Raw genomic sequence first — 26,909 nt, 5'->3', positions numbered from 1 at the left:
GGGCTCTCACGGGGTGGTCGTGAGAGTGCTCAGGTAGGTGTTTAGGGGCCCGCTCCCGTCCAGTGTCCCGCTGGGTGTCTGTTCGTGGCCGGTTCATCTATTGGGCCCACACGTCACCCTCCTCTGGTCATCCTGGGATCGGTCGGACAGTGCGCTGTTTGAGCGGGAGGTGCTGGCGGCCTACCTTGGCTAAGGACATGAGCGTTTATTTTTCCTCCTGCTTGGTGTGTGCACAGTGTAAGGCTCCTAGGCACCTGCCCAGAGGTAAGCTACACCCCTTACCCGTTCCGCAGCGGCCTTGATCGCACCTGTCTGTGGATTTTCTGACTGATCTTCCACTCTCACAGGGTAACACCGTGAACCTGGTCATTGTGGATCGTTTCTCTAAGTTCTGTCAACTCCTCTTTCTGCCCGGTATCCCTACGGCCCTACAGACTGCGGAGGCCTTGTTTACACACGTCTTCCTGCACTGCCTGAGGATATAGTGTCTGATCGGGGTTCCCAGTTCACGTCTAGGGGCTGGAAGGCATTCATGGATCGATCAGCCTTACTTCAGGGCTTCACCCCCAGAGTAATGTGCAGGTGGCGAGAGTTAACCAGGATGTGGGCAGGTTTCTGCGGTCCTGGCCGGGGGAGTGGGCGGCGTTTGTGCCCTGGGCCGAGATGGCACAGAACTTGCTCCGCCATTACTCCACTAACCTCTCTTCCTTCTTGTGCGTACCAGGGTACCAGCTGGTTCTGGCGCCTTGGCATCAGGGTCAGACCAAGGTTTCTGCGGTGGACGACTGGTTCAGGCGCGCGGAGGAGACATGGGAAGCCGTCCGTGACACGCCAAAAGAGGAATGCAGATCGCCACCGCAGCCGTCTATCGTCCATATGTATATAGTCTTAATTAATTCCTACTTAGATTTATGTGTATTGGGTATATGTTGTGTAATTTGTTAGATATTACTGCACTGTCGGAGCTAGAAGCACAAGCATTGCTACACCCGCAATAACATCTGCTATTCACGAGTATGTGACCAATAAAATTTGATTTGAAGCGGGTATGTTATTGCTTCAAATGTTATACAAGGATTGAAATGCTTTGGGAGTTTCAGTAAGCAACAATTTGATACAAGCCTTCAATTGCATTAGCCTACTGATTGGACTGATCATGTTAACATCATATTTTTAAAATCTTAGATAGCAAGCAGTCATCATCATGAATCAAATTTGCCCACAGGGACCGCCACACCACCTTCCTGTTCAAGTGAGCACAGCACAAGGTGAGTCCAAAAATGTATTGTATGCTGCTGCATAAATGATGTAATATGCCAGGGAGATATGTACAGTGCCTTGCGAAAGTATTCGGCCCCCTTGAACTTTGCGACTTTTTGCCACATTTCAGGCTTCAAACATAAAGATATAAAACTGTATTTTTTTGTGAAGAATCAACAACAAGTGGGACACAATCATGAAGTGGAACGACATTTATTGGATATTTCAAACTTTTTTAACAAATCAAAAACTGAAAAATTGGGCGTGCAAAATTATTCAGCCCCTTTCAGTGAGTTCAGTGAGGATCGCTGAATGATCCAATGTTGACCTAAATGACTAATGATGATAAATACAATCCACCTGTGTGTAATCAAGTCTCCGTATAAATGCACCTGCACTGTGATAGTCTCAGAGGTCCGTTAAAAGCGCAGAGAGCATCATGAAGAACAAGGAACACACCAGGCAGGTCCGAGATACTGTTGTGAAGAAGTTTAAAGCCGGATTTGGATACAAAAAGATTTCCCAAGCTTTAAACATCCCAAGGAGCACTGTGCAAGCGATAATATTGAAATGGAAGGAGTATCAGACCACTGCAAATCTACCAAGACCTGGCCGTCCCTCTAAACGTTCAGCTCATACAAGGAGAAGACTGATCAGAGATGCAGCCAAGAGGCCCATGATCACTCTGGATGAACTGCAGAGATCTACAGCTGAGGTGGGAGACTCTGTCCATAGGACAACAATCAGTCGTATATTGCACAAATCTGGCCTTTATGGAAGAGTGGCAAGAAGAAAGCCATTTCTTAAAGATATCCATAAAAAGTGTCGTTTAAAGTTTGCCACAAGCCATCTGGGAGACACACCAAACATGTGGAAGAAGGTGCTCTGGTCAAATGAAACCAAAATTGAACTTTTTGGCAACAATGCAAAACGTTATGTTTGGCGTAAAAGCAACACATCTCATCACCCTGAACACACCACCCCCACTGTCAAACATGGTGGTGGCAGCATCATGGTTTGGGCCTGCTTTTCTTCAGCAGGGACAGGGAAGATGGTTAAAATTGATGGGAAGATGGATGGAGCCAAATACAGGACCATTCTGGAAGAAAACCTGATGGAGTCTGCAAAAGACCTGAGACTGGGACGGAGATTTGTCTTCCAACAAGACAATGATCCAAAACATAAAGCAAAATCTACAATGGAATGGTTCAAAAATAAACATATCCAGGTGTTATAATGGCCAAGTCAAAGTCCAGACTTGAATCCAATCGAGAATCTGTGGAAAGAACTGAAAACTGCTGTTCACAAATGCTCTCCATCCAACCTCACTGAGCTCGAGCTGTTTTGCAAGGAGGAATGGGAAAAAATGTCAGTCTCTCGATGTGCAAAACTGATAGACATACCCCAAGCGACTTACAGCTGTAATCGCAGCAAAAGGTGGCGCTACAAAGTATTAACTTAAGGGGGCTGAATAATTTTGCACGCCCAATTTTTCAGTTTTTGATTTGTTCAAAAAGTTTGAAATATCCAATAAATGTCGTTCCACTTCATGATTGTGTCCCACTTGTTGTTGATTCTTCACAAAAAAATACAGTTTTATATCTTTATGTTTGAAGCCTGAAATGTGGCAAAAGGTCGCAAAGTTCAAGGGGGCCGAATACTTTCGCACGGCACTGTATACTGTAGCTAAGAAAGTAAGACTAAATGTTAGTTATGTAGTAATATGTTAGTAGCCCGTGTGCCTCACACTAATAATTTGGTCCCTTTCCCCCTCATAACTTAGCCTACTGTTCTGACTTGGTGGTGCACATATAGCCTGCTTTATAGAAATGTAATCATTGAATATTGTAAGAGCTTCCACTGTCTGATTATATGCCCCCTTTATTTCTGACTTGTGTGCAGGGAGAACACTAAGAACGGTCCATGTTCTGAATTCTGTCACTGTGTGTTTCAAAAGTGCTGAACAAAGTTATATTGACTACGTCCATCCAAGCTCGCTAATTAATGTTTTAATCTAAATTACGGATGGCCTCTTATTCGCTCATCGCCCCCTTATGCCATAGTTTGTACATCTCAATTGTCAGTAGAAACCACATTTGTTTAAGTAAATCAGCCATATCAGCTGATTATTTTAAAAGGCAGTACATGAGGCAGGATGAACTGTTTCGCTGCCAGACAAGGCTCTGCTGAAAGCCAGGTGTAGTGGTGGTAAGGATTCACTCCATGGTGCTGAAAATAGAGCTCTGCTGTTGGAACAGCTTTATGTAGGTCCTAACAGTTGTGGGCACCGTTTATCACCGTTATAGTGCAATTAATGTATTGTTTAGTGTTGTGTTGTGTAGTGGCTCTGCTGGCATGCATCAACAATTTTGGTGGGGAATTTGCCCCCACCAAGATTTACATGCTAAAATCACCACTGACAGGGATATTTGTTTCTCCATTCCAGCTGGCTCCAGGATTGCACATGTAGCCTAAACACAGTGATGTTCACCAAGACACACAGAGGTCTGCGCGGGACTGAGTTCTTCATCCAGCTCCCACCCACAGCTTTTCATACCGCTCCTGCCTGCTCTCGCTGGCTTTCTGTCCAACTCCCACCCGCTCCTGCAAGAACTAGTCCTGCAATGTTATTTAGGTGTATGTGACGCAGCTCCCAATCATTTTGTACCCTCTAGGCAATTTCAAAATGCTAAAAAATAACCAAAGAAATAGGTTACATTCAGTGGCGGTCGGTGCAGTTTAAGATGAGGGAGGACAATTATTTTTTTAATGAGCATGGCCTTATTTCTATTACAGCGTATTGGATGACAAAGGAGCTGATCGTGGACTGCAGGAAAAGGAGTGCCGAACAGGCCCCCATTAACATCGACAGGGCTCTTGTGCAGCGGGCCGAGAGTTTCAAGTTCCTTGGTGTCCACATCAACAAACTATCATGGTCCAAACACACATTTGGACCATGATTGGTCTACACCTGTTGTATTCGGCGCATGTGACCAATGACATTTGATTTGTCATTCATATTCCATTCACCCAATTCAATGTTGCGTTGATAGGTTTAGGCTACTACATGATAAAAAAAAAAATCCCTACACCCATCATGAGGTTACTACAACCTAGCCTATGAATGAAAGTTTACAACGTAGGTGCACAGGTTGAAGGAAATTTGAGTAATCAAGGTGACAGACATTGACAAATACTGCCTGCACACTCTTGCCTGCATCTAGCTGATCTAGTGTGTAATCATTAGTCCAACAGTTTGAAACGAGAGTTACTATTGGACAAATTCAGGTATGTTTATCCCTGTTCCCTTTGCTTACGTTAAAGAAACGTTTTTCAACAGAATCAGCAGAATTAATACATGTAAACACAGTTCACTTTCATAGCAGCCAAATACAAACAGCATGATTCCTTCTCAAATCTACACGTTCTTCTCCGCTCACCCTTTCACTTTACTTGTGGACTTCAGTGGACTTCACACATCAGCTGTCTGACCAGGCGAAAAAAACTTCTGCTAACCGCTACACACAGCTTACATTGTCACGATATTAATGTCATTGTCAACATAGCTAATTGAACTAACAGTGTTAGTAAACCAGCTACAATCATGCAGTACAGTCAGCAGCAAACAGTTTGGCAGTTACACCAGCAGGCCCCTGTGGCAATACATTTATAAAACCAAAAGCTAACCTTGACGAGTTCCAGTGTTGGATAGCCATAGCCAGCTAGCTCTCATCCCTCTCTGTTTAAGCCAGGTGTTTGAATAGGCTAAACTAGCTAGCTGCATTCACTAGCTAAGTAAGTGAAAGTAAACACCACGCTCAAACAGAGAGGGATGCTATGTTAGCTAGCTGGCTATCCCTCTCTCCCTCTTTCGCTTCTCCTTCATTTTGAAGAGATGAATTTGTTCAAAACTGTTCAACTATTGTCTTTCTCTCTCTTTGAGTCAACTACTCACCACATGTTATGCACTGCAGTGCTAGCTATCTGTAGCTTATGCTTTCAGTACTAGATTAATTCTCTGACCCTTTGATTGGGTGGACAACATGTCAGTTCGTGCTGCAAGAGCTCTGATAGGTTGGAGGACAATCTCATAATTACTGTGTAAGTCTATGGAAGAGGATGAGAACCACGAGCCTCCTAGGTTTTTGTATTGAAGTCAATGTACACAGAGGAGGACGGAAACTAGCTATCATCCGGTTTCACCATGGTGCTACCCTACAGAGTGCTGTTGAGGCTACTGTAGACCATCATTGCAAAACAGTGTGTTTTAATCAATTATTTGGTGACATGAGAATATATTTACTATAGTTTTATCAAAAAAAAGGTACATTTTTTAATGATTCACTATTTTTATTTAGATGAAATTCCTCCTCTGAGGAGCCTCCACTGGTTACATTACCAGAGATTCTCACATGGCCCATTACTGGGCTATATCTACAGCAATGGGAAGTAGGCGTGTTGAAAATTCTGAATTAATCAAATATATATTAATAGAAAAACATATATGGAGACTTTTTTCTCTCACAAAAGTAGTGCACTGGGCCTTTACTAGTCCTGTATTAGCAGACCGATATAGTCATCTGTAGAGAGGGCAAACATCTTGCTGCGGCTATGGCTATATCAGCCAGTAGGCTAGACATCGTTTGAAGAGATCAGAGTTTAACTTTCTCTTGAGCTACATTATGCATATAGCCTACCTTTTAGGAGTGGGATGATTTTCAGACAGACAAATATGAGTGAGCAATATTTATTTTTAGGCAACGTAGTAAACTATAGCCTAATCATATTTAGGAAGTAGATTCCCTTGGAAAGATACCTGCCTATTGCTTCTCTTCCCATGAATACTCCATTTAATTGTGGCCACACGCACACCTGATCTCACACGCTCAATTTAGGAGCGTAGAGGTTCGGCTACTGAACTTGAAGCAGCCTGGATGATAAAAGCAGACACTAACCTTTTCTTGAGCTACACTTTGCATATAGGGTAAGGGTACCTATTAAGTTCCCCAAAATCTAAGTTTACACATTTCTAACATATGGTGGTGCATTCGAAAGTATTCAGACCCCTTGACTTTTTCCCACTGTTACATTACAGCCTTACTCAAAAATTGTTGTTGTTTTTCCTCATCAGTCTACACACAATACACCCAGAATGTATTAAAAACTGAAATATCACATTTACAAGTACTATCAAAGAAAGAACAAAAACAACTCTACTTTCCTGGACTGAGAACCAACAGAGGGAGATGTGGAAATCCTTCTAATATAAAATGCATCTCCCCTAAAGTTGTTAGAATAAACTGATCATTGCTATTCATCCTGACAGTCCACAGAGATCAATGTGGACTTTTGTTCTTGCAAACCAGTACACACCTGATTCAACTAATCATTGACTTCAATTAGTTGAATCAGGTGTGTTACTGATTGGTTAGAACACAAATCTTCCTCCCTACTGTGTATTAAAAAAGGTACAGGTGGTGAACCCAAAAACAGAATCACCTGGATGAATGAAAGACAACAATATGACAATTCCCCCACCCAAAAGTGCATGAGCAGTCTTCAAATTGTCATCTTCCTGTCCCTCATGTTTGCATTTTTGTCACCTCTTGTAGGTCTTCTATCCTTCAACCCTGATCTTGTTCTTCTCTCTCTCTGCATCAAGGACTACCTGTCCACTCCAAAAGTATTGGAGAGAGTACAGAGGTTTCTATATTGGTAAAGGCACCATAGCTAGATGCATAATATGCATACCTGTAGTTTTTGTGTGTTTTAACCAACAAATCTGAGAAAAAAAAAGAATGTTTTTTGGTAATTAAATATTAGGGATATCAACACACTATCCCCATGTGTTTCAATATAAACCAGGCTTAATATGAGCATACTAGGCCTAATAGGAGCATACTGGGCCTAATAGGAGCATACTGGGCCTAATAGGAGCATAGTGGGCCTAATAGGAGCATACTGGGCCTAATAGGAGCATACTGGGCCTAATAGGAGCATACTGGGCCTAATAGGAGCATACTGGGCCTAATAGGAGCATACTGGGCCTAATAGGAGCATACTGGGCCTAATAGGAGCATACTGGGCCAAATAGGAGCATACTGGGCCAAATAGGAGCATACTGGGCCTAATAGGAGCATACTGGGCCTAATAGGAACATACTGGGCTTAATTGGAACAAACAGTGATTTATGGTGAAAAAGACAGAAGAGCAAAGTCTACTCATAAAATATTTGGAAACGAATGCGCAGGGCTATAAATATACACTATAGACTACAATATTATGCAAAAATATTATTGATCATATTGAACAATATTTCTTTGTCATTTACACTCTGTATAGAGGGAGTGCTTTTGTGCTACTGTACCCTTTAAGTCCAACTAAATGTCAATGGCATCTACAGTGGGGCAAAAAAGTATTTAGTCAGCCACCAATTGTGCAAGTTCTCCCACTTAAAAAGATGAGGCCTGTAATTTTCATCATAGGTACACTTCAAAAATGACAGACAAAATGAGAAAATAAATCCAGAAAATCACATTGTAGGATTTTTTATGAATTTATTTGCAAATTATGGTGGAAAATAAGTATTTGGTCACCTACAAACAAGCAAGATTTCTGGCTCTCACAGACCTGTAACTTCTTCTTTAAGATGCTCCTCTGTCCTCCACTCGTTACCTGTATTAATGGCACCTGTTTGAACTTATCAGTATAAAAGACACCTGTCCACAACCTCAAACAGTCACACTCCAAACTCCACTATGGCCAAGACCAAAGAGCTGTCAAAGGACACCAGAAACAAAATTGTAGACCTGCACCAGGCTGGGAAGACTGAATCTGCAATAGGTAAGCAGCTTGGTTTGAAGAAATCAACTGTGGGAGCAATTATTAGGAAATGGAAGACATACAAGACCACTGATAATCTCCATCAATCTGGGGCTCCACGCAAGATCTCACCCCGAGGGGTCAAAATGATCACAAGAACGGTGAGCAAAAATCCCAGAACCACACGGGGGGACCTAGTGAATGACCTGCAGAGAGCTGGGACCAAAGTAACAAAGCCTACCATCAGTAACACACTACGCCGCCAGGGACTGAAATCCTGAAGTGCCAGACGTGTCCCCCTGCTTAAGCCAGTACATGTCCAGGCCCGTCTGAAGTTGCTAGAGAGCATTTGGATGATCCAGAAGAAGATTGGGAGAATGTCATATGGTCAGATGAAACCAAAATATAACTTTTTGGTAAAAACTCAACTCGTCGTGTTTGGAGGACAAAGAATGCTGAGTTGCATCCAAAGAACACCCATACCTACTGTGAAGCATGGGTGTGGAAACATCATGCTTTGGGGCTGTTTTTCTGCAAAGGGACCAGGACGACTGATCCGTGTAAAGGAAAGAATGAATGGGGCCATGTATTGTGAGATTTTGAGTGAAAACCTCCTTCCATCAGCAAGGGCATTGAAGATGAAACGTGGCTAGGTCTTTCAGCATGACAATGATCCCAAACACACCGCCCGGGCAACGAAGGAGTGGCTTCGCAAGAAGGAACTTTTCAAGGTCCTGGAGTGGCCTAGCCAGTCTCCAGATCTCAACCCCATAGACAATCTTTGGAGGGAGTTGAAAGTCTGTTGCCCAGCAACAGCCCCAAAACATCCATGCTCTAGAGGAGATCTGCATGGAGGAACGGGCCAAAATACCAGCAACAGTGTGTGAAAAACTTGTGAAGACTTACAGAAAACGTTTGACCTCTGTCATTGCCAACAAAGGGTATATAACAAAGTATTGAGATAAACTTTTGTTATTGACCAAATACTTATTTTCCACCATAATTTAAATTCATAAAAAAATCCTACAATGTGATTTTCTGGATTTTTTTCCTCATTTTGTTTGTCATAGTTGAAGTGTACCTATGATGAAAATTACAGGCCTCTCATCTTTTTAAGTGGGAGAACTTGCACAATTGGTAGCTGACTAAATACTTTTTTGCCCCACTGTATGTATATCAATGCAAGGTTGTTTTAACAGTAAAATTAGACAAAATGCTTTGAAAATAAATGTAAGCTGAGAATGCCTGAAATCTATTATCTTGCTGTAGTTCACCAATTTGTTGCTACTGTGTAACTGTGACATGCATGTATGACTGCTAGCATGAAAAACACTTATTTCAATTGGCAAGAAATAGCAATGAATCCTCATGAAACATGCTATAACATATCAACACATTCTAAAATATCTGAAGATGTTGTTTATCTGAGGGTAGCATCAACACAAGTTTTTTTGCAGCTTTGAAATTAGCCATTAGTGGGAACTTATACATAACAGTCAATACCTTAATAATACAACATCTGATTGGCTTAGAATAAAAAAGTTGGGTGTAACAACCAAATGAATTAGTTGAAACGTTAAACAGCAGAAAAGTTGTTTTATTTTATAACATTTTTGGCATCCAAAGATGAAAGTGGGCTTAATGGAAAAAGTGGGTTTAATAGGTATGCTTACCCTACCTTTTACAACGATTTGCAGATAGAGACAAATAAATGGGCAAACAATGTTTATTGAAAAGGCGCAACGTTCCACAGGGTTCAATTCTTGGACCGACTCTCTTCTCTGTATACATCAATGAGGTTGCTCTTGCTGCTGGTGAGTCTCTGATCCACCTCTACGCAGACGACACCATTCTGTATACTTCTGGCCCTTCTTTGGACACTGTGTTAACAACCCTCCAGGCAAGCTTCAATGCCATACAACTCTCCTTCCGTGGCCTCCAATTGCTCTTAAATACAAGTAAAACTAAATGCATGCTCTTCAACCGATCTCTACCTGCACCTACCCGCCTGTCCAACATCACTACTCTGGACGGCTCTGACTTAGAATACGTGGACAACTACAAATACTTAGGTGTCTGGTTAGACTGTAAACTCTCCTTCCAGACCCATATCAAACATATCCAATCCAAAGTTAAATCTAGAATTGGCTTCCTATTTCGCAACAAAGCATCCTTCACTCATGCTGCCGAACATACCCCTGTAAAACTGACCATCCTACCAATCCTCGACTTTGGCGATGTCATTTACAAAATAGCCTCCAATACCCTACTCAACAAATTGGATGCAGTCTATCACAGTGCAATCCGTTTTGTCACCAAAGCCCCATATACTACCCACCATTGCGACCTGTACGCTCTCGTTGGCTGGCCCTCGCTTCATACTCGTCGCCAAACCCACTGGCTCCATGTCATCTACAAGACCCTGCTAGGTAAAGTCCCCCCTTATCTCAGCTCGCTGGTCACCATAGCATCTCCCACCTGTAGCACACGCTCCAGCAGGTATATCTCTCTAGTCACCCCCAAAACCAATTCTTTCTTTGGCCGCCTCTCCTTCCAGTTCTCTGCTGCCAATGACTGGAACGAACTACAAAAATCTCTGAAACTGGAAACACTTATCTCCCTCACTAGCTTTAAGCACCAACTGTCAGAGCAGCTCACAGATTACTGCACCTGTACATAGCCCACCTATAATTTAGCCCAAACAACTACCTATTTCCCTACTGTATTTAATTAATTTATTTATTTTGCTCCTTTGCACCCCATTATTTTTATTTCTACTTTGCACATTCTTCCATTGCAAATCTACCATTCCAGTGTTTTACTTGCTATATTGTATTTACTTTGCCACCATGGCCATTTTTGCCTTTACCTCCCTTCTCACCTCATTTGCTCACATCGTATATAGACTTGTTTATACTGTATTATTGACTGTATGTTTGTTTTACTCCATGTGTAACTCTGTGTCGTATCTGTCGAACTGCTTTGCTTTATCTTGGCCAGGTCGCAATTGTAAATGAGAACGTGTTCTCAACTTGCCTACCTGGTTAAATAAAGGTGAAATAAATAAATGTAAAAAAAAAAACGTTCTCTCAACATGGTATGCGCATTGCATCTTTTCCTTTTTAATGATAATCACAATTTTTGACTGTACTTCGACTCACGTTGGCTAAGTGCCCTCCACTTGTTTCCATTATCAATATTTATTCACAGACACCGTAGTAAACTATAGTGTAATCATATTTAAGTTAATTTCCTTGGAAAGATAACTGCCATGTGATTCTCTGCCTATGCATTCGTAGTGGACACATCAATTCAGGCTACAAGTGAAGGCATAATGACAACCGCTGAATGTCATTACAGATGTCTCTTTTCATTCATTAAATTGCGGATGCACAGCGCACTGTTGGGGTTTGGATGCTGAAATCATAGTGAGTGGACGAACATGCACAGGTAGCCTACAGGAGCACCTTTTTGAAGTGATTGTTTGACAATCAGATGAAAACATCATGACTGGTTGTGTTTATGCCACATTAAAAAGGTCATACATTGTTTTACTAGGCCTAGGCTAAGAACACAGAGATCATATATGAAATGATTAGGGATTCTATAGGCCTATGTAATTCTATGATTAAACCTAGCCTATAAAATTTTTTAAAAGTGTTTGTCCCGTACCGGTAAGAAATAAAATCTACTTTTACCCCTACTTTTAATACAATAGGTGGTCCAAAGTTAATGCATACAAAGCAGAATGACAACCGTTTCAAAATATTCTGCAGGACAAAAAACCCTCCAAAGTTGTCTGACCGCCCGCTTCTGCCCGCAGTATGATGACCGCATAATGATGACCGCAACGATCTCTGTTGCAACCCGCCGGCCCTCCAACACACATCTCCACGCACTAATATGTCAACTATATTAGATTACATTCTGTAGGAGGCCATACCAATGACCATTTTTTACTTCTTATGACTGTTCAACAAATGTGTGTAGGAGTGTTCAACAAATGTGTGTAGGAGTGCTCAACAAATTTGTGTATCCATGTGGTTCTTGTACCTGTACGGGTACAGACAACTGCTCTAGTACTGTACCTCGGTGGCTTTGTCGCTCAGGCCCCTGAGCAGCAGGGCAATGACGTGGACAGCAGCTCGCCGCACCTCTGCCTCCTTCTCTGTCTTTATCAGTGCCGTCAAACAGGTGCTCAACTAAGGAAGAACAAACACATACACAGGTAAATACACACTCTCAGAGGATCTATAAAGGAGCAGTGACCTTGCCAAGGTCCACAGTGCTGTGGTTACCGCTAGTGCACTGGGTTGATTAACATATTGGTAGGATAGACACACACCGACGGCAGGCTGCGATGGACTGAGAGGGATTAGGCTGTAGCAGAGAGCAGAGGGCCATGGCTCTCATGAATAGGCATCCCTGTTACTCAGCCTGACAGAGATGTGTATTCATGAAGCAGAGCCTGCAGTGCACAGACCTCGCTGACAGACCCCTGGTCGTCAAAGCAGCTTTATTTAGGACCCTGACCACTGCAGCAGGCAGACAGGCCTTCCACAAGCTGCCCTGACACACACACATTTCTGTCAACTCAAACATAGACTAGAGCGGACGAGCGTTTGAGTAAAGTGATTCGGGCCCCTCCCCCTCATGCTCTCCCCACCAGTGAAAAGCCTGATCTCAGCACTGAGGGAGGGGCTCTTTAGGAGAGGACACTCCAACACACAATACTGCTGAGCTGGGAAAAATGTGTCATGTGCAGAGGCACAGGCTGAGAGAGGGGCAGTAGGACAAGACAGTCACAGTTCAGTTCTCTCCCTCTGAAGAAAGTGAACCGTGACCTTTAACCTTGGGCAATACCTGCTGTTCCCTGACGCCGGACCCCTAGATGAATCCCACCCTGACCCCAACCATCCTATGGCTATAAGTGTAGCCATACGCCAAGACAGGGGACATCTGGACTCATTGACAGATTTAAGAGAGGGAGTAGTTACGTCACTATATAATGAGTGATTGGCAAATTCAGGATGATTCATTGACAGATTATTTTATTAGTCACATGCACAGGGTCACAGATGCATTTGCAGGGTACAGTGAAATTCTTACGCTCCGAGCTAGAACAGTGCAGGTACAACAGAAGTGAATGAAACAATACAAATAATAATAGTAATATTACTAATAGTAGTAGGTGCATGGAGCACCAGTTTGTATCAAGAACTGCAATACTGCTGGAGTTTTCACACTCAACAGTTTCCTGTGTGTATCAAGAATGGTCCACCACCAAAAGGACATCCAGCCAACTTGACACAACTGTGGGAAGCACTGGAGTCAACATGGGCCAGCATCAGTGGAATGCTTTCGTGATGGCGTATCGCTGCAGAATGCTGTGGTAGCCATGCTGGTTGTGTGCCTTGAATTCAAAATAAATCACTGACAGTGTCACCAGCAAAGCACCCACACACCATCACACCTCCACCTCCATGCTTCACGGTGGGAACCACACATGCGGAGATCAACCGTTAACCTACTCTGCGTCTCACAAAGACACAGAGGTTGGAACCAGAAATCTCAAATTGGGACTCAGACAGATTTCCACCAGTCTAATGTCCATTGCTTGTGTTTCTTGGCCCAAGCAAGTCTCTTCTTCTTATTGATGTCTTTTAGTAGTGGTTCCTTTGCAGCAATTCGACCATGAAGGCCTGATTCACGCAGTCTCCTCTGAACAGTTGATGTTGAGATGTGTCTGTTACATGAATTCTGAAGCATTTATTTGTGCTGCAATTTCTGAGGCTGGTAACTCTAATGAACATTTCCTCTGTAGCAGAGCTAACTCTGGGTCTTCCTTTCCTGTGGTGGTCCTCATGAGAGCCAGTTTCATCATTGCGCTTGATGTTTTTTGTGACTGCACTTGACAAAACTTTCAACTTTCTTGTTTGGTTACTACAAGATTCCATATGTGTTATTTCATAGTTTTGATGTCTTCACTATTATTTTATAATGTAGAAAATAGTAAAAATAAAGAAAAACCCTGGAATGAGTAGGTGTGTCCAAACTTTTGACTGGTACTGTACATAGAAACTATAGGCAAATAAACTGATAGACATATGTTTAACCATATGACATGGTTTACTAGTGGTCCTCACCTCCTCAGCCCAAGGCCCCAGGGCATAGTTGAGTCTCTGGCAGAGCTCTCCCAGGTTGGACAGGCAGCTAGCGCGGACACTGCGGTCCTCGTCCCTCGTACCCCTCAGGAAGACCCCGATCAGAGGCCGGCCATGGTGGGGAGCCAGGTCACCTGAAACACAGGAAGGAAGATGATAAGGTTTGTATTCTTATTAACGATTATAAATACTGTACTATTACCTGCCAGCAAAACTGACTACTGCTGACAGTGCTGAGGAAACTTCCCCACATCTGGTCTGTCCTCCAATGCACCTCAGGAGGACATGGCATCACACTACCTGCCTATTGGTCCAGCTGGTGAAGTTGTTTTAATCTATACAAAGAGCTGACTCGTGTGTGTGTGTGTGTGTGTGTTTTTTTATTTTTTATTATTATTATTTTTTTTTACAAAGGTGGTTGCTAAATCTGCAAAGAAACTAAAATAGAGAAGACGCTTTACTCCTTTCAGTGTGTGTAAGTGTGTGTGTGTGTGTGTGTGTCTGTCTTTCTAAGACAGCCCCCCACTGACAGTGCAAAACCTGCTCTATTCCACAACATAAAGCAGTGGAGCCATGGAGTTGGCCAGGTGACTGGGTGTCCAAGTAAGACCCAGATGGGTGGACTGAGCCGTGGTCCCTGCAGCTGAGTCTGCTGGCCCAGTCAGATAGACCCACCATGAGAGATATCATTCAGCCTGCCCTGGCCTCCACCTTCCAGATACCCATACACACCAGTTCAGCTGGCCACTCCTCAGTCAGAGCCATGTTTCAAAGGATGGTATTTTAATAACTGCCTTAATAAAAGAGAAAACGGGTGTCGGTTTGTGAATGATTGAGTGTTTTATCCAGGTCAGCAGGCCTGTATTCGTCCAGTTGCTAATCTCATGCTTCCCTTACCCATTTACTACTATCTGTTTCTGACTTATTCTAGCTCCTTTGTCCAGTCAGTCAAAACTGTACATTTACATCACTCTCAGACCAAGATCTGACCTGGGCCAAAGAATCTCAAGAATTCCTTTGATGGAAATGTATTAATGTGCAATACACTGAAAAAGCAAAGGGAAAGTGGCCTTTTGTGCACTGGGGATACAGTACGTGGTAGGGATGGGCATGGTTAATCGAATATCCTAATGGATGTTAGTATTCGCTTACTTGAGTGAGTGTTAAATTATTTTTAGGCCTATTTAAACAGCGAAAAAGCTTTACCTGCAAGGATATAGCACAACATTTTAAATTCTTAAAAAAAATAAAAATACATGTACACTTTGTTTTTATCTCTCATAGCATTGGTATGCTATGTTCCGCACGTCAAATAGCAATTACAGGCGCGCACCTAACAGTTTCCACAGGACCTGACACAGATCAATACAAAATACTCACCAGAAAACCTTTTTGTATTATAATCAGTTCTGTCATGGCGAAAATCAGACTTCTCTTTCGCTGTTGTTGTTAGCCAAAACTACCTGAGAAAAGCAGTCTGTCCGCTGTTGACCTCTGCCATCATTTTGCATTGTAGAGCAAATTCTCTATTATGATTTTGCATTCTGGCTATCCGGATATCCCAGAAAAATATAATGATATTACTTGAATAGTAAAGGAATTTTAAATGCCCATCTGTAGTATGTGGGGGGGACACAAAAAAAGATGGGGTGCTAATATGGTTGGATTCAGAATATAGGGTTTGGCAGACGGGGGTATTTTCCCAGATGCATAAGAAAGGGGAGAATGATCCAGAGGAGTGACAAAAGATTCCTGTGGGTATCTAATGGGGCGACAAACCAGCTGAGATGATGTTCTGTTAGGCTAGTGGAGCAGGGCCAATTAGAGACCGTCGCTGGTCTGTCTGGGGGACTTTCACATCCAAGATAAGGGAGGGGAAGGGGGGCATGCCGAATAACCCCTCACTTGTCCCGGAAAATGGTACTATCGAGATCTGGCAGACAAAACCAGGGAGAGGGAAAAAACCACAAACAAGGAATTCTAACAGAGAGGGATAGGTTTCGATATAGTCTCCTCAGTGTGGAACAAGCATGTACTGTCTGTTTTACGACCGTTTTAGGACTTTATAACTATAATTGGGCCCCATACACCATTAACATAGACCAACACACATGTATGCATAATTCAAATGGAAACACTAACATGAGTAAGCAAATTCACAATCATTCATACACGTCCCTCACAAAACAGCCTATGAATCTGTCAAAACCTAACCTCAAAACTGTGTCATTGAGGCTAGCTGCAGGCGCTTCCTTCTCTGTGTGGTCAATCTACACACCAAAATATAATAATCTCATTGAGTTAATGAGTGTACTGCTGGAGCCTCTCCCAGGATGTGTGGTGAGCAGGTTTTTAGTAGGTCAGTTAGTTGTGTTGATAATAGTCCACTCACCCATAGCCCTGCTAGCCCTCATCAGCACCTCTCCAACCTTCAGCCGTGTCTCCAGGGACCTCTCCTTCTGAGAGGATGGAACATTCTGGTACTCTTCCTGCAGCCGCAGCAGGATCCTCTCAGGGAAGACGTCAGACAACACCGCCAGGCCTGCAGGGAGGAGAGGGACACAGAATGGGTCACTGAGAAACTCTAAGCCCAGCAAAACCTATATACCATGAAGAAGATGCCACTGCAAGTTAATGTCATTCCAGTTTCTAGGGCAAATTAGATGAGATACAACAGTTATATCCTAGTTATACTTGCTACAACTTGCTAAAGGAAAGCTAGCCGAAGCCAAAGGTTAATATCACCCCACAAAACTAAAGTAAAAGACCAAAGGTTTACACATGTATGGTTAAGCACCACCTGGAGACCATCGACTTCCTACCTTGAATGGCTGACAGATACACAAACGTGTCCTCATGTTCCAAGTTCTCCAGGAAGAGCTGGAAGACAAAGCCATCACAGGACACATTATACCAAAGCTGGTCAACTTTCCCATCTGACATCCTATAAAAATGATAATTTCACCACTACATCATTTTCTTCATAGTGCTTGTAATTTGTCCCAAAACAACCCAACACAAAGAGAAGTACAATAGGATGGAGATTAAAGAGGATCCCCACCCCCCACCAGGTACTGGACCCCCTAGGCTGAGACGGGATGGGGGGGGGGGGGGGGGTCGTGGAAGGTGCGCACAGAAGGGGTGCTCATTACACTGAATACTAAATGAGATCCAGACCCAGTGTGATAATCCAGTTCCCTCAACCTCACCACCCCTCAACCAGATTAACAAGTCCCCATAGACCACACTGCATTCCCCCAGGGTCTCTGATCAACTCCCCTCATCTATTAAACATCCTCTCCACCCAAACAGACAGTAACCCCCACAGAGACGGGTTCTGCTGCTACTGTCCACGCCTCCAGGGCCTGCGTGAGGCTATGGTGTTAGAGGAAGAGCCCTCTCAAGGGAGATGGAGACCCTGGAAGTCAGCGATGGAGGTAGAAAGATAGATAACACTGAATCAGAGGGAACCTATTAAACCCATGACTGCAATGGGTCCCCTGGTTGATACACAGTCAAACCACTGAGTTACAGTGCCTTGCGAAAGTATTCGGCCCCCTTGAACTTTGCGACCTTTTGCCACATTTCAGGCTTCAAACATAAAGATATAAAACTGTATTTTTTTGTGAAGAATCAACAACAAGTGGGACACAATCATGAAGTGGAACGACATTTATTGGATATTTCAAACTTTTTTAACAAATCAAAAACTGAAAAATTGGGCGTGCAAAATTATTCAGCCCCTTTACTTTCAGTGCAGCAAACTCTCTCCAGAAGTTCAGTGAGGATCTCTGAATGATCCAATGTTGACCTAAATGACTAATGATGATAAATACAATCCACCTGTGTGTAATCAAGTCTCCGTATAAATGCACCTGCACTGTGATAGTCTCAGAGGTCCGTTAAAAGCGCAGAGAGCATCATGAAGAACAAGGAACACACCAGGCAGGTCCGAGATACTGTTGTGAAGAAGTTTAAAGCCGGATTTGGATACAAAAAGATTTCCCAAGCTTTAAACATCCCAAGGAGCACTGTGCAAGCGATAATATTGAAATGGAAGGAGTATCAGACCACTGCAAATCTACCAAGACCTGGCCGTCCCTCTAAACGTTCAGCTCATACAAGGAGAAGACTGATCAGAGATGCAGCCAAGAGGCCCATGATCACTCTGGATGAACTGCAGAGATCTACAGCTGAGGTGGGAGACTCTGTCCATAGGACAACAATCAGTCGTATATTGTACAAATCTGGCCTTTATGGAAGAGTGGCAAGAAGAAAGCCATTTCTTAAAGATATCCATAAAAAGTGTCGTTTAAAGTTTGCCACAAGCCACCTGGGAGACACACCAAACATGTGGAAGAAGGTGCTCTGGTCAGATGAAACCAAAATTGAACTTTTTGGCAACAATGCAAAACGTTATGTTTGGCGTAAAAGCAACACATCTCATCACCCTGAACACACCACCCCCACTGTCAAACATGGTGGTGGCAGCATCATGGTTTGGGCCTGCTTTTCTTCAGCAGGGACAGGGAAGATGGTTAAAATTGATGGGAAGATGGATGGAGCCAAATACAGGACCATTCTGGAAGAAAACCTGATGGAGTCTGCAAAAGACCTGAGACTGGGACGGAGATTTGTCTTCCAACAAGACAATGATCCAAAACATAAAGCAAAATCTACAATGGAATGGTTCATATCCAGGTGTTAGAATGGCCAAGTCAAAGTCCAGACCTGAATCCAATCGAGAATCTGTGGAAAGAACTGAAAACTGCTGTTCACAAATGCTCTCCATCCAACCTCACTGAGCTCGAGCTGTTTTGCAAGGAGGAATGGGAAAAAATGTCAGTCTCTCGATGTGCAAAACTGATAGAGACATACCCCAAGCGACTTACAGCTGTAATCGCAGCAAAAGGTGGCGCTACAAAGTATTAACTTAAGGGGGCTGAATAATTTTGCACGCCCAATGTTTCAGTTTTTGATTTGTTAAAAAAGTTTGAAATATCCAATAAATGTTGTTCCACTTCATGATTGTGTCCCACTTGTTGTTGATTCTTCACAAAAAAATACAGTTTTATATCTTTATGTTTGAAGCCTGAAATGTGGCAAAAGGTCGCAAAGTTCAAGGGGGCCGAATACTTTCGCAAGGCACTGTATATTCTATAAGCTACATGCAATATTTACTGGTTCTCCACCGCTCTACTCACCATGAGGACTTTCTCCTGATTCTGAAGAGCCTCCCGGTCTCCGTTCTGTATGGCCCGTGTTAAGGTTCTCAGGGCCACTGCTCTGGTGGGGACCTCAGGATCACATGCCCCGAGCATGCAGTCTGAGAAGGCCCTACTGTGGGTGCCACTGGAGGGCTCACTGCTGCCACCCCTCCCACCTGACTGCCCCCCATCAGGAGCAGACACCCCTGCAGGACCCTGGCCAGCCCCAGATGATACCCTCTGGGATAGATGAGTTTTCTGGGCCAGACTATCACCAGAGCTGCTCTGTGTTCTGAGGTTGGGGATACAGGTCTGAATTGAGGCTCGAGTGTTAGGCGTTTGAGTAGTGTCTGTGCTGGGGTTGTTATGAAGGGTGGGTGAGCAGAGTCTTGTTAGGGAGACTTGCGAGGGACATGTTTGGGTCTTGAAGTTTTTCTTAGTAGGCACGTTATTGTCCATTTTGGGACTTTGATATTGAGTGGCTCGTGTCACGTTGTCAGGTTGGTAGGCACCGTGTGTGGCAATGGCGGCTCGCAGGTCTGAGGCCAGCTCCTGGATGACCACCTCAGGGTGCCTCTGGGAAATCTCCTCCAGAGGTGGGAGGAGCCTGGACATCGAGGAGTAGTCCTCAGCACTCAGCTGCGACAAGGAGAGAGACACATCAAAACAAAATGCCACATATCATACAGTATGATACCATACTCATCTACAGTAGTATCAAAGGTAAAGCCTGTTGCCTGAACATAATGGTGTGTGTTCCCTAGCTGTGTGTGCAGTACCGGTGAGGGTCCTGACAGCAGGGTGGCCACCAGGCCCATTCCCATGCTGAGTGTCTGGGTCTCAACTGGACTTGCAGCAGCCCGGACCTGGTCCAAACCCACACAGGCCCTCTGCAGCATGGCCACGATGAACTCCACCACCTGGGAGAGAACACACAGACAGACATATCAGTTCCAAGACAGACAGACAGACAGCTGCATGTATACAAACCACACATTTCCTACCAAGAGGTGCATATTAACTAGTGCTATTAAATTCTCACACCCACAGTTTTAAACATAAAAAAAACTTTAAAATGTCTCTGCAAAAACCCCTGGCTGAGGGCCCTCAAGATAAAATGGCTAAAAATACTGCTTATCAACTGAACTGAAGCCAGTTTATCAGAGACGTTTCCTAATCTGAGAGTGAATGGTTTTCCTCGGGCAAAATGGCACAGCACTAGCCCTGGGTCTTTTACCTAATCAGAGATAGACCACACTATTCTTAGAGCTCTTAAAGTATTACTCATCATGCCCTCATTCCTCAATAAGGAGGCCCAGAGGACCAGTGTTCTGTAAAGCCCTGATGCGGAGGGAGAGACAGAAAGACTTAAAGTTAAAGTTTGATAAAAGCTCATCACAAAACTACAAGCGGAAAAATGGTGAACATAAACTGAGATAATAACGTAAACGATGGGAGACAAACTTTAGAGCTGGAGATAAATAGTTAAGCAGTGAAAAAAAATACTCAAGTCAATCAACTGTTGGCATCTGACATGATCCAATCTTGAACAGGAGCAAGGTCATTGAGTTTAGCTGTGGGGGGTATACCAGTAGTTACCTGGGTTGGCTTGCGCAGCAGTAGAGTGTGTGGTAGGCCCTCACACATGACAGCCAGCACCTGCAGTAGGGCCAGCTTCTGACCCCTCCCTGTGACTTTCCCTAACAGATGCTGCTCCAGCTGCAGTAGTGTCATGGCTGACGTGTCCACTTCCTGCTCCTCTTCCTCCTCCTCCTCTGCAGCCCAGCAAGTCAGCGCCTGCCAGGGAAGAGAGCGTCCATATTTACACACCAACCCCACCTGGGGAACTCAGCAGGACAATACTGGCCAAAGCCATAGGCTGTCTCTCTGTCTGTGTCTGTCTGTGTGGTACATTAGATACCTGCAGCAGCTCCAGGAAGAAGTCTCCAGGCAGGTCGCTATCCTTCATCTCAGCCAGCAGCTGGGCCAGACACTCCACCCTCCACTGCTCCCCAGACACCTTCTCATACAGAGCATCATCCTCATCACTGAGACATGAAGGGTAGAGGAGACCAACACACATGATGGGAGAGACTTGGTGCATGATTGTATATTTAAATGTTTTTTCTAACATGACTGGATAGGTGCACTTGCAGTTTCCACTACATTACATCCATCAATCCCAGTCATCCGATCAGTGATAACAACCCCTCCGCCCAATGAAGGGGTTTTACTAGCAGCTTCTTCTCATATGGGAGCATTGGAGACCAGTAATTGTGTGATGTTGAATGCCAGTCACCTGATGGTCTCTGAGGGGTTAAGCTGTGCCCCTCCGTCACTACCAGGGGTGAAGTGGAAGCCAGAGGCCACCCCGCCTGCCCCTCCATCCATGGCACACAGCTGCTGTAGGGTTGAGAGGGCGACAGAAAGCTCAGAGTTGCCAAAGTACCAGAGCAGGATCTCCTGACAGGGGGCGCTGTGGAGCACACAGCATACACAGGGAAAAGTTAGAAACTACCTAAAAAGCAGAGACCATCACAAATAGGGCTTATTGAGACTATTTAGTAATAGCCAGATATTGAAATGCTTCAACTGCTCAGTATTTCTCTAACAGAGAACTGACCGTAGGTGGGAAGCATTCTTCTTGGTAAAGCAGTACAGATCGAAGAGAACAGGAACCACTTCTCCCAGAGCCTTCAGCAAAGGAGCAGACGGGCTGTTCCCCACCACACAGATCTGAGAGATGGAAGGAGAGAGTGATACAGTAAATCTCTAGGTTTGGCCTATACATGGTTGAGTTAATCGTCTGTGTTCCACTCACCTTAAACACGTCCTCCACACAGCGCGTCAGCTCCCATTCCTCCACTGTGACCCGGGTTTGACCCTCCCCTGACAAATACAAACATACTCAGTGCCTAGAGCCACCCAAGCTGTGTCTGAACCTAGAGGTTCATGTTCAGCATCACGTAAACAAGCACTTACAGCCAGCAGACATCTTTAATCGTGAGCCAGAATTTTGCGAGCTTAAAAAACACACGCTGAATTCAGCAAGGGACAATACCTACAGAATAGAGGATAATTGTTTTCACACACACATAATACATGTTAAAAAAATATAGTAACTGGGGCAGGATTTAAATAAAACTTAGATACTATTCAAAACAGAAAGAGGCTAAGGATGAGTCTCATAGGGTAGATGTGTCCTGTGTTGGTTAAGTGGATCAATGAGGAGTTCTTTGCTGATGCAGATTTGCTGTGTCTGCGTACCATCTATCTGTCAGAGCAGCAGCCAGACCACAGGCCTGTTAACAGCAGGGGGACATCCATATTCAATTAGCCCAACTTTACAGAGTGCTCCTCAAGCAATACCACAATTTACACACACAGGCATGGGCACCCATACATGTACACGCAAACAAACACACACAGGCACATATTAAGATGCACGCACGCACACACAAGTAAATACCAAGTCATTTTCAGAGTGGTAAGGACATTGACCGGCAGACTCTAATTAAAAGCCAGCGGAGTCAATCTCTGCAGCAGTGTCAATTTCCCTGATGCACAGACCAAATAATTTGATAGAAAGCGGTGAGCAGCTGCAATCAGCTGTGCAAGCTAACAACAGTGGTGGTTATTTTTCAGTTATATAGCCTACAGAAGTTGTCATTTTTAACAAACCAACATACACTACATGACCAAAAGTATGTGAACACCTGCTCGAACATCTCATTCCAAAATCATGAGTATGAATATGGAGTTGGTCCCCCCTTTACTGCTATAACAGCCTCCACTCTTCTGGGAAGGCTTTCCACTAGATGGTGGAACATTGCTGCAGGGACTTGATTCCATTCAGCCACAAGACCATTAGTGAGGTCGGGCACTGACATTGGGCAATTAGGACTGGCCCACAGTCTGCGTTCCAATTTTTCCCAAAGGTGTTCGATGGGGTTGAGGTCAGTGCTCTGTGCAGGTTAGTCAAGTTCTTCCACATCGATCTCGACAAAACATTTCTGTTTGGACCTCGCTTTGTGCACGAGAGCATTGTCGCGCTGAAACAGGAAAGGGCCTTCCCCAAACTATTGCCACATAGTTGGAAGCACAGAATTGTCTAGAATGTCATTGTATGCTGTAGCTTTAAGATTTCCCTTCACGCTACAGCGTTTTGCTGAGCCATTGTTGCACCTAGATGTTGACTTCACAATAACAGCACTTACTGTTGACCGGGAAGCTCTAGCAGGGCAGAAATCTGACGAACTGACTTGTTGGAAAGGTGGCATCCTATGACGGTGCCACATTGAAAATCACGGCGCACTTCAGTATGGCAATGTTTGTCTATGGAGATTGCATGGCTGTGTGCTTGATTTTATATACCTGTCAGCAACGGTGTGGCTGAAATAGCAGAATCCACTAATTTGAAGGGGTGTCCACATACATTTGCATATATAGTTTAGGCAAGTAATTAGTACATTTGTTCTCTCAGAGATACTGCACAGCGTGCACTGACCTGTCATCTGGCCACAGCGGAGAAGGGAGCTGAAGAGGGGAGTGAGCAGGTACTGCAGGGCAAACATTGGGCAGTCCTGCACCATGGTGAGAGCCGCCCTGGTGGCCACACGCTGGAACTGCTGCGCTGTCAGCTTGTCTCTGAAGTGCAGGAGCTCCAGAATCTGACCATTAAGACAGAATATTATTACCAGAATGAATCTAGACTTTTATGCTGGTATGTACAGAAAGTTCAATTTCCATAAATCTTTAAAAACATGACAGGTTTACCTGGGGGCAAACCTGACTGTAGTAGCTGTCTGAAGATAGAGACTGCTGAGGGCAGGCTGCTAGGATCCTGGCTACACCATCACATTTCCTCCAATCAGACTCTCCTCCTATTAGAGAGAGAGGGAACAAAAAGTGAAACTGCATTATTATATGGGTCACTCATCACAACAACTGATAATACCTAAGTGTTTGGTAGATGTTTCTTGCCCATCTCATGGCCAGGGTTTTCTAAATGTTCCCCCTATATCTCCAGCGAAGCTCACCTGCGCCTCCCTCTAGGATAGCCCTCATCACAGACTGGACTCCATTGGGCTGCATCAGCCTCTCAGACAGCAGCTGCCCACACAGACGCCTCAGCCATGGGGGAGCCTGGCTCAGGGGGCTCCTATTGCCACCACTAGTACCAGGGCCTGGAGGGGCCTGGAAGGGCAGAGAGACATTTACATTTGAGTCATTTAGCAGATTATCTTATCCAGAGCGACTTTGTGCATTCATCTTACGATAGCTAGGTGAGACAACCACATATCACAGTCGTAGTAAGTAATGCCATTTTAGTGTAAGAGCTGTTTGGAATTTTGGCTTGCATGGAGACCTCAGTTAATAAACTAATAAGGAAGAGTTCTAAACCTCTTTGCCAATAACAGATAGTTTTCAGTATCCCCTCCCCACTCAGACCACTCCCAGACACTCCTAGCAAAATTATTGCTTGAGAAATGCTCTTTGCTAATGTAGCACATGGGGATGTGTGAAACTTACTCCTCAGCCTGAAGTGTCCCCACTGTTTAAAAAGACCAGCGCCAGATGACAGGTCAGTGCAAGCTGGTAAGATGCTTGAGGAGGGTGGTCACGTGTGCTAGCAAGGCAGGGGTCCCCGAGTTTGCGCCAGGTATGGCCCAATTCGGGAGGAAGTGGTACTCGCTAAGCAAGCAGCGTGACTTCCTATACACTAAGAAGCTATTTGTGTTTCTTTTTTACCATTTGAATTGAAAACACAGTAAGGTACTTAATTATTTCCCAGAAATAATTTGATATTGAGATAAAACATTTGCATTGGACCTTTAAGATACTCTTTGAAGATCATACCAGAGTTACCATCAGCAGTGTCAAAAACAACCAGATGTTTACGGTTTTCAGGAAAAAAGGATTTCTGGCTTTCGGACATTAACAAGGTGATACTCCATCTTAACTCCTCCTCCACATTTACTGGATTGGATGAATAGTGCATTAGAGAATCTCCCTCTACAGTTTTTTCTCTCTTGTTATGATCAAAAAGAAAGAAAGGCCGCTCAGGCGTTTCTTTTACACCTGCTACATTCGGTTACACCAGAGAAGACAGACAGCACCATATACAAGTACTTGGAGGAAGACATACTGATATGTAATGGTGTACAGATACTTCACTGCGCTCTACCTGTTTTGGACCGCCTTGAAGAATAAGCAGCTCTTTGATAACGATTGGCTGGTAGACTTTCCCCAAGAGTTTTTGAAGAGCCTCCCTGCAGTTCTTGCGTTCCTCCTTACTGATCTCCTACATTATCAAAAGAGTGATCAAAAGAGTGAGCCTGCTTGTTCCTCCGCTTAATACTTCCACCATCTAGTGGCAAAAGGGTGTTATGCCAATCCTATCTATCACAAGTTGAATAACTGACTTCATAATGGCAAATAGACAAAACAAGAAAATACATGGGCATCCTATTTTGCTGAAAAACTGATATCCAAATCCATGATATCAAGTTATAATAATATCATTCATATTCAACATCGTCAGGCCGGAACAGTGAATTACCTTCTCTTCCTTAGTGGTGCCTTTCTCTGGGCGGTATCCTAGCTGGCATAGCGCTGCCATGACATCTCCCAGGTGGCGAGTGTAGACCATGGTGGCCAGTGATGACAGCACAGACAGCTCCAGCAGAACAGCAGTGGTGGTCAGGAGACGGCGCTCAGGGACAGGGGCCACATCATGACACACCAACCCCTCCACCAACTTCCCAAACGCTGACCTGCGCCCCAGTGGCACCCCCACCCCCAGGGCCAGGTAGGGACAGAGGCCCAGGGAGACAACAAATTGAAGAGCTGCACCAAGTGTCTTCTGTTGGGCCACGCTCAGCACGTCAGGGGGCAGAGGAGGGGCCATCTCAGGGGTCCGCAACCTGGACATAGCAGGACTGGGGGCTTGGTTGAAGAGCTCTAGCTGGAGAGTGAGGTTACGGGCCAGGCTTAGCAACAGCAGCAGACACTCTTGGACAAAGCTCCATGTGACGTCCTCTGTATCGGTGCAGATCCAGGGCACCCCTGCCCTCACCTCCTCCCGCAGTCTGCGCACCTCGTACAGGCCCTTCTCCCCCTGCAGACGCTCCTCCAGCAGGGCCTGGTTGGTTTGGAGTGCAGCAATCAGTGCCTCCTGTTCAGTGTATTTGGTACCATACACTGTGGTCTCTGGAGGGGACATATAGGGTCAGCAGACACACATACATCCAGACAGATTTAGTCAAAGCCCATTGATTGAGCGGATTTACCAAGCTAGCTAGTAACAGCGCTTTTTCTTCTGACATGGATAAAATTAAATGCAGTATAGCGGATCAAATTAAACGTAGACAGCGTTCCCGTATCATACGTGGCTAATCTAGCTAGCACTGTATATATGTACACATATATATTAATGAGGAACGTATTTAGCTAA

The 26,909-nt window shown here is 44.3% G+C and overlaps 1 protein-coding gene across 1 annotated transcript in view; it reads right to left on the bottom strand.

The window, feature by feature from the left end:
• Positions 1–26,909, bottom strand: part of tango6 (transport and golgi organization 6 homolog (Drosophila)) — a 33,249-nt gene that overhangs the window by 6,107 nt on the left and 233 nt on the right. Inside the window, exons 2-17 of the mRNA XM_021569556.2 lie at positions 26,016–26,665; positions 25,641–25,757; positions 24,493–24,649; positions 24,230–24,336; positions 23,961–24,123; positions 22,275–22,342; positions 22,077–22,189; positions 21,753–21,929; positions 21,375–21,501; positions 21,053–21,250; positions 20,233–20,373; positions 19,451–20,092; positions 17,069–17,126; positions 16,639–16,788; positions 14,229–14,380; positions 12,171–12,284 (exon numbers count right to left, since the gene is read on the bottom strand). Coding sequence (XP_021425231.2) covers positions 12,171–12,284; positions 14,229–14,380; positions 16,639–16,788; positions 17,069–17,126; positions 19,451–20,092; positions 20,233–20,373; positions 21,053–21,250; positions 21,375–21,501; positions 21,753–21,929; positions 22,077–22,189; positions 22,275–22,342; positions 23,961–24,123; positions 24,230–24,336; positions 24,493–24,649; positions 25,641–25,757; positions 26,016–26,665 — 3,134 coding nt within the window. The remainder of the gene's footprint in view (positions 1–12,170; positions 12,285–14,228; positions 14,381–16,638; positions 16,789–17,068; positions 17,127–19,450; positions 20,093–20,232; positions 20,374–21,052; positions 21,251–21,374; positions 21,502–21,752; positions 21,930–22,076; positions 22,190–22,274; positions 22,343–23,960; positions 24,124–24,229; positions 24,337–24,492; positions 24,650–25,640; positions 25,758–26,015; positions 26,666–26,909) is intronic.

This window comes from Oncorhynchus mykiss, chromosome 2 (assembly GCF_013265735.2).
Source record: "Oncorhynchus mykiss isolate Arlee chromosome 2, USDA_OmykA_1.1, whole genome shotgun sequence".
In the NCBI taxonomy this organism is placed as follows: Eukaryota; Metazoa; Chordata; class Actinopteri; order Salmoniformes; family Salmonidae; genus Oncorhynchus; species Oncorhynchus mykiss.
This window is presented reverse-complemented; position numbering and strand designations above follow the sequence as displayed.